At 41.5% G+C, this 12,591-nt stretch overlaps 1 protein-coding gene across 2 annotated transcripts in view; it reads left to right on the top strand.

The window, feature by feature from the left end:
* The window catches only part of akap12b (A kinase (PRKA) anchor protein 12b), a 43,959-nt gene that overhangs the window by 21,100 nt on the left and 10,268 nt on the right, over positions 1 to 12,591 (top strand). Inside the window, exon 1 of one of the 2 annotated variants that reach the window (XM_041064164.1) lies at positions 10,271 to 10,547. The exons of the other annotated variant lie outside the window; for it this stretch is intronic. Within the exon in view, the coding sequence (XP_040920098.1) occupies positions 10,523 to 10,547 (25 nt within the window). The 5' untranslated portion in view covers positions 10,271 to 10,522. Of the gene's footprint in view, positions 1 to 10,270; positions 10,548 to 12,591 lie in introns of those variants that run through there. 2 annotated transcript variants of the gene reach the window in all.

The raw sequence follows: 12,591 nt of genomic DNA, 5'->3' as shown, positions 1-12,591 counted from the left end.
TGGCAGTGTTTGTGTGTGTTTGTGTCTGGGATTTTGTACTGTTTCTTCAGCGGTGGCAGAAGGTAAGCCTGTTTGTGTGGGGTCGGTTTTCAGTGGGTGTCAGTGTGCCTGCATATTCTTGTCTGCAGATGTCTTCGTGGCTCTGCAAGATCTACTTGATCCTAACCTAATCCCTTTGTCAACACACAGGGGACACCTACATGGGGCTTTTCACATCGGAGCCACACACACACTCATACACACCCACATACCCAACATACTCCTTTCTCTCTCTGTTAACTCACCCACAGTGCATGTACCTGTTTTGTAAATTTGTACTTGGTTTTAGTGTGACGCTGTGCTTCAAGACAAATGCAAATGTATGTTCAGATCACCAGATCCTTGAAATATTGTTCTGATATAGCAGGTTTCTCTCTGGCCCTCCCAGTAACAAACAGTCTTTTTACAGTAGAATCTAATGAACACAGAAGAGCAGCTCATTTGTCTCATTGTTTAATGGACTTGTTAAAACATCGTTCTTATATTTAAAGAGGGCAGTGGACTCGTGAAAGATACTCTAAGGGCACAAGGAAAAATGTTAAATCAATAATGTTAGATAATCATTATCCAATAATAAACTGGGTGAGGTTTATTTCCAGTGAAACGGACATGTGCACCAACCTGCTCTATCTCCAGCTTCAGCCGCCCATCTCCAAAGCTGCGTTTGTTTATTTTCTTTGTCGTTTCTGTCGTGTCTCCCTCAATCTGGGAGGGCTGCAGGGGCGTGTACACCCTCCCCAAATATTTAGCAGGCCGTGACCCAGGCCCCGCACAAAGCAACCTGCGCACATCATAATGTTATAGCCCAGGGGAAGGAGTAACCCAATACTACTTAAAACACAGAGATATGTCACATAGCACTCTGTCAAATAACCTATTTAATAAGCTACTTAATGAAGCGATTCTGTCCGTTTATAGAGTAACCCGATACTTGGTTCAGGGCATAGATGTAGACTGTATGATTTGATGCGGCATGTGGACTGGTAGAAAGTAATTCGGTTATTGAAGTAGTTGTTCATTAGTAACATGGAAAGATGCAGAACAGAAATGAGGGGAGCCACATGTTTAGCTTTTCAGGAATGTTTAGATCTTTCTCATTTGTGCATACACACAACAGAAGCTGCCGACCATTTACTTTCATGTACACAAAACCAACTCCTATTTTATTGTCCAACAGAGATGAACTGTGTGAAGGTTCTGAGGCAAAGATAACTTTCAGTATTATCTTTAAAAATGGACCTGTGAAAAATGTACCCAACCCATATATTAATCTTCAAAGAGGGAAAGAAACCCTAAAGAAAGAGACCAGGGCATACTGTATTTACTCCTACTAATGTCCTGCACCTTTTGAGTTCACACTCTTCTCCTTGACTTAGAAAAGATAATCTTCCTCTGAGAGAATCACGATGCAGCACATGATCAGAGCTGATCACAGATCCGTTCTGATTCTTTCACGAATTGCACGTTTGTATTCACAAACAGACCCTTGGCAGTTACAACAAGACCTTACTTGAACTCTTTTGAATGGAAAATGGACCCGTGAAATTTGAACTGACTGAACAATCAACCAACCAGCTGACAAATATTTGTACATCACAGAGTCTGGCGCTCCCACTTGCAAGAATAAAAACAGGAGACAACAGAAAAAGCATAAGTTTTGAAAAAGCATCAAGGCAAAAGATTAAAGAAGTACAGGGGAGTGAAAGGAAGGGAGATACGCAACAGAGAGAAAGAGAGAAGATACAGGAGTGAAAGGTGTGGAGTGGTTTCTCATCCCAGCACTGTTCAACCTCTTGTGCAGCCTGATAAAGACAGCAAAGCATTGTGGGAGACAGGAAGAGAAGAGGAAACTCTCTGATAACTACAAAAAAGCCCAACAAAAGACGAGCTACAGATCAAAAGACTGACACATGAGCAAACACACGTATGCAAGCACACCATCATAATCTCTCTCTATCAGGTATGCCAGAGTGTTTACAGTTTTAAGGACCAGCCTGGTGGCAAAACATCCAGAGACGTCACACAGCAGCCTGGATAACATGTAGAAACTCAGAATGAAACAGCTAACTTAAAAAAAATACACCTGTTGATTCTGTTTCCATTTTTGATAATATTCTCCTCTGCAGACATGTATGGGCATTCTTAGCAAGCAGGTCTTAGTTTGCCCGCGTGAATGTATGAGAAGCAGAGAGCAGGTATATTACCTTGCAGTAAAAATATTTAACTATCATCTGTCATGGGATATTTAATTAAATTGCTAAGTATTTGTTTAATATGGTATCAAAGTTGGTAGGATGGTGTGGAGTTACATTTTCCAGTGCGTCCGTCAGTAGTCGACCCCTTTGTGAACACAAACTCTGAATCTGTTGGTTCACACGAGGTGACTGTGGCCTGTAAAGTTGATGTGGAAACATTTGTATTTTGGTTATTGGGAAATCCTGAAAATGAAGGGCAGAAAATTCAGGTAAATAAGAAAGAAGAATTGTATAAAGAGATGAATCCAAGCTCTGAGTTGCTTGTTTTAGTTGTTACTTGGTACGGTATTGGTCTTTTGAAGAGGAAATGTGTGGTTGCTGCTTCTTTACCTCTTGTGGAGGGACTTGGGGACTTCTTCTTGGGAGGTCCTCCAGTTTTGCATAAAACAGAGATAACAAATTGGCTGAAATACTGTTTGATAATCATTCTCAAAGTCTGTTTTAACTGGCTTTAGGCGCCAGATTGACTGAGAAGGCACAGAAAGGAGTCCTGGGGCTTAGGAATGCAGAGTTTACACCCAGTTATTTGACAGAAAGGAACTGAATGAATATTACATGGAAATAAAGTTTTGAGGGGACCACTCAGAAATGTCTCTATGCTAACGAGAAGAGAGGGACAAGGAAATAGCCAGAGGAAAAACAGATATGGATAAAGAGAGAGAAAGACATTAACACACAGTCATCTGTGAATGATTGAGCTCTGTATTACTTCAGTCTATAACAAAGAGCATCATTCCTACAAATTCCATCAAAATGAGAAATATTATTGCTTTAAAAACAGTCTCTCTAACTGGATTTCTTTTTGTGTACAGCAGTAAATAATGTTATTGAAGTAGCCATGTTGAGCTTTTCACACTTGAAGATTCGTTGTGTGGTGTGTATTCTGTGTAGACAAGCATACAAGCTTGCATGTGTGCATGCGTGTTTCAAGGGCGTGGGCGTATATGGGGTGCAGTGGCAGCCCAAAGAATGACTTCATAGCTGATGTAATTCACTGGACCCAGAGTTGCAGGTCCCTCCCAGATGGCTCGCAGGCTGCAAAAGACGACAGATGAAGTTTTCTGGAAGGCCTGGGAGGGAGATAATGCTGACTCTGTGAGTGTGTTAGAGTGCTGAGTGCAGTTTGTGTTTATTTGCAGGAGCGCAGGACGTCAGTCATAGGTCAGATGCTGCACGTCTGTGCGCTTCATCCCACTCAAGGGACCACGTGAGCGTGGTTCACCACATGAAATCAATTCATTTAGTTCATTCATCGAAGTGTGTGTGTACAAATTGGTGTCAGATAGTATAAATTGTCCGTCAGAGAAATGAACAGCATTGAATTGAAGAACTGTTGTTGTCTGTATTGTACGCGTGCTGAAATCTTGACGTTTAATTGATAAAAAACAAATCAACAAAAATATTTAATGATCTTTATTTGTTTTAAATAGCAGTTACTACCTAGCCTTGTCCAATGTGAAACACTGTACTACCTACATGTAGCAGTCCAGGTTATTATAAAGTAAGACAGATTTTTCAAATGCTATCCAACCTGCGGTCCCAGGCGTCTCATGAATTGTCAGAGATTATTACATAGAGTCTCTGTGTGCTAAATTTTTATTTCATTTTTTGGTTTCAGGTGCAAACATTTACGAGGCAGATATATTGCACAGTGTGCGTACCCGAAGTGCGTGTGTTTATGTGTGTGGCCGTGATTTCATTCCAGGATGGGCTTACTCAGGCTCGGCTCCAGGGACCCTGCGTAGTCACGTTGCCAAAATGTTCATCATGCCTGTGGAAGGGACCTCTCCCTTCACTTAAGCTCTGTCTGATCTCCGCCAATATGGATTCATGCTGTACAGTCATCATAACACAATCCAGCTGCCAGATTGCTCCTTTTGGTCTTCTGCCCATATTCCTTTTACATTCCAACTGACAACGCTCATTATAGCTGACGATTCTTATTGAGATGTTCTTGTGCATCTTTTTCACTACTGTGCTGTAGGTGTGTGCAGACACTGATCCATCAACCCGCTGCGAGGCATCAGAATGATTTCTCTCCCCTCAGAGAAAGGCAGAGATCCCAGAGGACTGTGTTAGAGAGGCAGAGTTTTAGATCTGAGTGCTTGAAAGCCCCTCCGTTCCTCAAGATCCATCACTGTCTAGTCAATTGTTCAATTATGCTCGTCTGTGCCGCATGTTTTATTTAGTCATTTGTTATGTAGTGGCTGCTTTAAGGACACACTTCAGGGCAGGAGAGGATAAGAGAACTCTATTAGAAAGATGCCATTTGTCAACAGTTGTCTCAGCCTCTAAACTGATCAGACAGGGGGCTTTTTTTCTTTTCTCCTTCTGCTTAAGGAGAGAAAAAAACCATCAGTATATCTATGATACAGCAGCTACATGTCCAACTATGCTCTCCAGCCAGTTGCTAACTGTGTCAGCTGTTTGTTGCTCATCAGGTGGTGCTCATATGGTTTTTAGAGCTTTTTTTTTTTACTGAAAACAGGGAAAATCCAGTGTCGGCCTCTAACTCTTTGTGGTTTCAAAACTATGAGTGACTCATTTTTTAAAATCTGTTGTTTATGTAAAAAATATTTATTAGAGCAGCTTTAATGTTTCTCCCAGAGACATGAGAAAAGACACTTTTTTTTACCTGTTGATTTTGATCTTTGATCTCAGTGTGTTTTCTCAGTAAATGATAGCGCCTCAGAGCCACAGTGACTTTTAGCATTTTAACCTGAAGACAAAAGGGAAGTTTGTTCTTTTATTAGTTTTGCTGTGTATTAGCATTCAAACTAGGAAACAAAAGGTCTGGACATCTGGACACACAAAGTGTACTGTGTGCAAAGTGCACCTTATTCAAAACATGAGGCTAAAAGTTTGCAAGGGAGTGCATCCCTGTCACAGTCGATTCATATGTAATAACTAAACTAACCAGCTCAGCAGTATTCAAAGAACAGTCCTGCAGGGTCAAAAATTACAGTAATAAGGTCAAACTCGTGGTAGGCTCCCACCAGGGCTCTCAGACCCCCCAGGACCCATTTGTTTCCGCAGGCACTCTTCTCTCATCTTTCCCGGCATCAGGGAACCTAATCTCCCTCCTCAACCTCTAACCTCCCCCAGGCACATGGAGGATTGAGAGAATGGAGCAGGAATGTGACTGACCCCTCCTTCTCCTCCTTCTTTAATGGTGTTGTGGCCCCTGTTACAATGCAGCGAGTATACATATACTATAATAAGTCAATTTTTTCCTTGCAATTAATGATAAAATCTTCTTTAAATAAGCGCCAAGAATGTGTCAGTGAGGTGAGGTTTTTCACTTATGTCCCATGCAAGAATTAAGTGTAATCTTCTTGGTACTGGATACTTGATACTTCAGCGATCTGCCTCGTTCCACCTTGACTTAAGTTACTGACATTTGTTTCAAGAAAAGTCTGAAAACAACTAAAATTGTTGTGGAAACAGCTGGAATTATCTCACTCAGCTGGCCATTTCAGGAAAAATTAGATTTAATCTCTCAGTGGGGATTAAATGACTTGTTGAGATGAACAATTTTTGAGTATAGATCAATCAAAAGTTAATGGATCCTTGCCAAATCCTAATGTTAAACAGAGCTGTGCATAAGATGGAGGTGAGGAAGATGGATAAGCAGCCAGGAAGAGTGTGAGGGATAAGAAGAATTGTGTAGAATATTTTTGGTTAAGTTCTCATGAAATACAGCTGGGTAGGGGGTAGGAACCCTCTTTTTTTGGCACCCAGTCTAGATGAGCCACTTTTTGGGGTTGGGCTTGGTATTTTTATCAACAACACATTTGGTTTTTAACAGCTTTTCTCCACTATTTGTTGCAAAGCTTCAACATAGGCTCAGTCTGAGTACACACAGTCATTTGAAAACAAAAGATTACGTCCTTGTCAAACCAGATTGATTATTTGACAGTTGATGAGCAGACAAGTCCTTTTCTCTTAGACTTGTTTATAAATGTGGACCATTTCCAAGACCCTTTAATGCCCCAGGAAGGTTTTCTTTTTTTTTTTTTTTAGAGCTCCACTTCCCCATTTTTAAAATGCAGTCTGGACTGGAAGACAAGATGATGCATAGGAACAACTGGAATGCCAAATTGCTGGTGCAGATATTTCAGGAATGCAGAGAAAAGTGAAGACAAGTATAACAGATGGCAAAGCCTGGCTAAACATACTCCTCTGGAAGCCAGTGTTGCTAGCCAAACTTAAAAGCACCCTTCATGTTGTAGGTTATAGGACAACAGTAATAGAGGGACGCATATTTGATCTCAGATTTAATTGTAGCGGGTGGCGTGCAAGATAATATTGATTTTGTGGACCTCCTCTCTCAGTGCTGAAAGTTGTGAACATGATCCTCCATTGTTTTAGCGCAAAAATAGATAAAGGACGGTGACGAAACACTCAAAGCCGAGACATCATAACTACGGTGTTCATCTCATCACGCTATATCACGTAATGTACGGACATAATCTGAATAAGAAAAGGCGGAAAGGTTGCAGGACAGACTGTGCAGATTACAACATTAAGTGTTACTCGAGGAAACATGCAAAAGGAAGAGGAAACAGTGATGTCAAGAAATGACTGTTTCCTGTCCGACATTCTTATCCATCCCTCCGGCCCACACACAAACTGGAGGAGGGGTGGGATGAGGGTTCAGGAGGATAGAAGATTGAGAGGGGAAAGTGGTGGGGAGACGGATTAAAGAGAACTGGAGTGTGGAGTCAGGACGAAAGGGGACGGTGTAAAAGGAGGACAAAAGAAATTAAAAAGAATGGAGAGGTACTGAATGAAAAAATCTCTCTGATCACGAGCAGTTTCACACACACAACCCTCATTTCCCTTTCCTCCAATTATTTGGACATCACCCCATCCAGTTCTTGGAAGAGTAAGAGGCGTTTTCTTCTGTCCGATGATGTCATGCCATCCTTTACAGGCTACAAAAAGCCCCTCTGCCCACGCAAGCACCCCAACCCCCCATCCGTCTGACCATTCAGGACCCCTCCTCAAACATTCCTGAAGTCAGGCACGTTTTCTGATTTATCCAGAGATGTGGGGCGTCACCCCCCTAGACTTGGCCCTGTCTCATGCAGACTCAACACCAGTTTAAATATAAAATACACTCTAGTTTATTTACTGTTGTGATGGGAGTCTGTTTTAGTCAAATTACTATTTGTCCAATAAAAGAAAAATCCTCCTATCCCAGTCCTGTCTGACAGTTTAATGTACCATTTATTTATCAGCTAGTTTCAGCTATGTGATCTTCATAGTGAGTGAAATAGTTATTTTCATATGGCTGTGCCAGATGTGCATCATTTTATACTCATTTCCCCAAAGTTCAGCCTGGCATATTTGGGATCTTTAGAAGCTCTGGGGTCTCCTCTCACACTTTGAGCCAATGCAATTAGCCAGTTCATTGATCAGTGGATTGACAGAGAACTAATCCACAATTACTTTTATAATTGTTTAAGTAATTTTTTTCAGCAGTTTTAGCTTCTCAAATGTGAATATGTTCTGGTTTTCTTTGTCACTTATGGCAGTAAACTGAATGTATTTGGGCTTTTACTGAATCTTGGACTCTGGGTCAGGAAAAAACGAGACATTTTAAAATGTCACATTTGGCCCTGGGAACTTGTATTTTTTTCACATTCTGCTGACCACATGATTAATTGAAAAATAACAAATTATGTTAAAATAATTATTAGTTGTAGCTTTGCTCAAGTTTAAAATAGAGTCCTGTGGGTTTAAACAGTGTTTGGCTGCAGACTATCAGCAGTTTTGCAGGGTTTGCAGGGGTTAACCAAATTAGCACTGAAACCAAAAAAAGGATGACAGAGAAGAAAAAAACAATGTGAATTTAGAGAATTACAGCCATGGTTTGTGGTCTGTAATTGCGAAGATGAACCATATGGATTCTGTAGAGTATTTCCCATGCAGCTCAGCATAGCCTGAAGCTATGCATGTGCCTAAATTACAATCTCTCTGTATGTATGGAAGTCCAGGAATGTGAATGATGTGCATGACTCATGTGAAGGAAGTTGGGAGGGAGGGAAAAGGAAGAAGTGGACCGACCCAGCGGAGGAACTCTCATCCAACTCTTAAATTCCCTTCGGTCTGACTCACTGTCCACTCAGCTTAATACTGTCATAGTAGTCATTATGTAGCATAATACAGATAGTGAAAAACCTACCAGATGAGTCACTGCGATAACAGAGAGCTGGCATGTCAGAATGAAATTCTTTACAAATGACTGTGATCAGATGAATGAGTCTTTCATGATCCAACATAGGATTTCACTTTCAACTTGCTGATACTTAATAATGCACAGATGGAATAAAATTATATAGTTAGACTTAGACTTAACTAAGTTACTAAGACTAGCAAATAGAAGTTAATGCCAGCCATGCAAAGCCTAATTTGTTCTTTGCAAAAATGAAAAGCAAGCTTCATCCGTAATGTTATAAAGATTCATTTTATTATCCTCTGGAACCTTCTCCTGAATATAATGTATTTCAGTAGATTTGTGTCTATCTATACCCCCCGCCCCCCAAACTCCTCTTTTTTCAATCTTGCCAGCTGTGATAGCAAAAAAAAAAAAAAAAAGAAAAAACATGAAGCTTTTAATTCACAGGCAAAGACCTTGGTATTCACGCCCCTCTCCATTCAGTGGAGCTGAAAAAACTTGCAGGAAATGGTGTCAGATAAAGAGAAAATGAGATGATTTATTTTGCCCATGTGTTGTCTGATCCTGCGTTGTCTTGTTTTTGACCTGATTTGATTTTAAATAATGCTGTTTGCTTGTGTTTTGGAAATGTTTTAAAAGCTACTGGTAAACACTGAAAATGAAGTGTTTCTTGATTTATGAGACTAGTCTTGTTCTAGACTTGTTGAATACTTTGCCCACATTTGAAAGCGTGCACATACACACTTTTGGGTTAGGGGCCTGCTTTCAGACGGTACTTGATTACTGCTGTTATCACCTATTTGGGAGCCCTCTGGATGGAATTCACACATTCCTCTGGGACAATGCTGAAGTGTGACAGATCTGATTATGCTGGTATTTACCTGAGGATTTATCTGCATTCCTTCTAGTCCCCCTCCCCCCGCAGACAAAAGCTGAATTAAATGTGTCTGTATTGGGAGTAATTGAGAGGGGCCTATTAACATTCAGAGGGGGCAGGCGGCAACTCGATGGCACCCCCATCCATGGTTTGGGTTAAGACCCTTGATATGAACTTTGCCTCAAACAGGGACTTTGGAGTTTAGGTTGTTTTTTTTTTGACCGTGCAAGTTTTTCTATTTTAACAATTTTGCTTTGAAGGAAAAACCATTTCCACTTAGAAACAAAAGGAGAGAGTTTTGTGTCCAAATAAAATCCCTAAATTTTCTCTGGCTGGCCTCTGTAAACATTCCTCTGCATGAATAGTGATGTGAGCCATGAGACATGGGGGAGAGTCTGGTTGCCTCCTGAAAAAGGGAGTAGAGGGGAGAAAAGGTGCTGTGGGTGCATAAAAGACTGGATTTCCAGTGTGTGAGAAACTGTCTTCTGAGGACAAATGAGGTGATTAAGGCCAGAGAGGAAGACAGTAGCCCCCCCCATAGCCACCCCTGCCCCCTCCTCCAAAGAGTTTGTGTGTGTGTAACAGGCTGGGGGTGGAGGGGTTATATGGAGTTTGAACATGTACAATAGTAGGCAACAAATGCTTCCTTGAAAGATCACATGATGAGCTCCAGTCATCCCGGGTGGACACTGAGGTCTGAGTGGAGTGGATAAGGAAGGAGGGAGAAGAGGAGGAGGTAAAGGGGGTGGGGGTGTGGCGGGGGTGAGGGGGTGGCTCATTCAGAACAGCTGAAGAAAGGAGCGGGAGGTGGGAGGAAGAGGGAGGCAGGGGTGGTCCCAACATGACATGTGTGTCAGTCTGTTGAAATGTGTGTGGAGCTTTCTTTTCTGTTCATACTGACTGAGAAGCGCTGGAAGAGAGAGCGAGGGAAACAGAAAGAAAGAAAGAAAGACAGCTTCTGCCCTGAGTTTAGGCGTTAAGACGGAGTCGACTCAAAGAAACAAATCTCAGATTTTATTCTGAGTGTGCAGACAAGCAAAGGGAAACAATACAAAGACTAAATAGAATACGTTTTAAAGCCTTTTTCAGTCATCTGAGTTTTTATCTGTATCTTTTTTTTATTTTTGTAATTTCTTTTTGAAGAAAGGATTTTTTGGATTTTTACCAATGCTTGGAACAATTACTCTAACAGGTAAGCACAAGACCTCATTTATAACTTTTTAACAAAGTAGGGATTTGTTTATCATATATAATAAAATATAATCAGCTTTGTGGCTGCTTTAATGGGCTTGTACCAAAGTTAATTTAAAACTTGACTTTTTATCATCTTTTTGGCTTTTAGTCATTTATATATTGAAAACCAAAGCAAGTGGTTACTCCTACATGAGTGAGTGCAGACGAAGGCATTGTTGTCCTGAGGGTGTGGTTAGTAAGCATTGTGGTTTGTAGATGTCCCGGCACGAGTGAGTGATTTCAGTTGGAACTGGCTTTGCTTCGACCACCGCAGAGCCTCATCGTGTAAAAAGTAAAATCAGGCTTAACTGTTGTAGTAGTTTCCATGTTTCATGATGTTTAAACTATTATTTAATCCTGTTTTTGAGCTCTAACCATCGAGTGTTCATTCATCACTCTTGTGCATCACCAGTGGTTTTGTAGGATGTGTAGAACAACAGTTCCCGCTATTTACAAAGCATTTCCTACTTATTTATCCGCGGTTCTAACAAACATAATTCACAGTGCTTTAACCACTGTCTCTGCCAAAAACCAACTGCTGTGTGGCCTGAACTCCCATACAACCACCAAACTTCTCGGTGGGAAAAGAATTTCACACAGTGACAGCTGCCAGATTGAAATATATGAAGATGCATTCAGAGGCATATTTTCAAAGCCTGCTTTTAGCTCATGTCACCATCCGAGCCAGCACCCAGCGTCCCATCATGTGAAGTATTTTATTAGATTAGAGTGGGATCCTAATTCCCAGTGGGGTTATTCAGTTTAGTCGCAGAGGATGGGGAGGGAGGAGAGAGGGGCGTATGGAATTAATTACATGCCAAGACTGATTCTTCTTCGGGTCTTATAACTGGGAGTGATGGTTGAAATGGTGCAGGGCTTGGATGTTTTGCCTCATGGTGACCTCAGGTTTCGGTTTGACTGGAATGCCAAAACACTGATGTTAATATGTAAACAACTGTGTTTTCTATGTTTTGCTGTGAGCTAGTACAGCATTCAGTTACATCAGACTCTGACTTGATGTTAATTAGATAACAGAGAGGTATTTGGTGCAACAGTGGGTGTTATTAGTGCTGTGGCTTGATGTGTAGGGTCCCCTGGAGCCACAGAGACACTTTGACCACACCTTTGTTACAGAGAGGGGGCGCTAGAAGGGGTCCAGTTGGGGGAGGGTATAGGGGAGTCTCCTTGCCCTCTTTTTTAACTGACTTCTTTTGTTTAAAGGGCTTCTGTTCCAGACTACAGCAATTATAACAAGGATTTGCATATATTTGGCAAATTTTGTAAATTGTGCCCAGAGAGAATAGCTGCCATTCAGCTCTCGACTGCCCCTCCACCCCCCACCTCCCTTTAACAAGACACAAATCCATAGTAGTGGTGAAACAGCCACAACAGAAACACTATCTGATCTCACTGGAGACCGGAGTAGATATACAACAATAGTTTTTTTTGGCTGAGCTGATGATATTTAATATGAGGGCATCGCCTTACCACATTCTCTCACACATAAACAAAGCCTCCAGCAGAGAGAAGCATTTCAACGATGAATGTGTGTGTCTGAGATATGTAACACCCTCTGAAGTGAGTTAGGCCTTCAGCCTCAGGGCAGCACCCACCCATCCCCTTCAACCCTGTCCCTTCATCTCTTAACTGTCCCCTGCTCACCCCCCGTAGCCTCACCCCTCACACTCACATTCTTTCTGGTACAGTCGTTATTCAAAACACCCACCCTTCCCTCCTCCCTCTCCTCACATTTACTCCTTCTCCCCCAAACCAAATCAGTCTAGGGGTGTTAACAGTTGTGTGCCTGTTAAAAAAAAAAGCTGGGCTGGAAAACAAAGATCAAAAAGACGAGTGAGATGCCAGTAGTCTGTTAAATCAACATGGTTCCTGTTTTATTATCCATGTAGATACACATGGCCTCGTCTGGCTTACTAACAGTCTGACCCCTCCTACACACACACACACACGCACGCACACACACATCTTTACACAAAAACTCTTTA

The sequence above is a fragment of the Toxotes jaculatrix genome, chromosome 19 (assembly GCF_017976425.1).
Source record: "Toxotes jaculatrix isolate fToxJac2 chromosome 19, fToxJac2.pri, whole genome shotgun sequence".
NCBI classification, from domain to species: Eukaryota; Metazoa; Chordata; class Actinopteri; family Toxotidae; genus Toxotes; species Toxotes jaculatrix.
The sequence above is the reverse complement of the archived record's forward strand: the minus strand, read 5'-3'. Positions and strand labels throughout refer to the sequence as shown.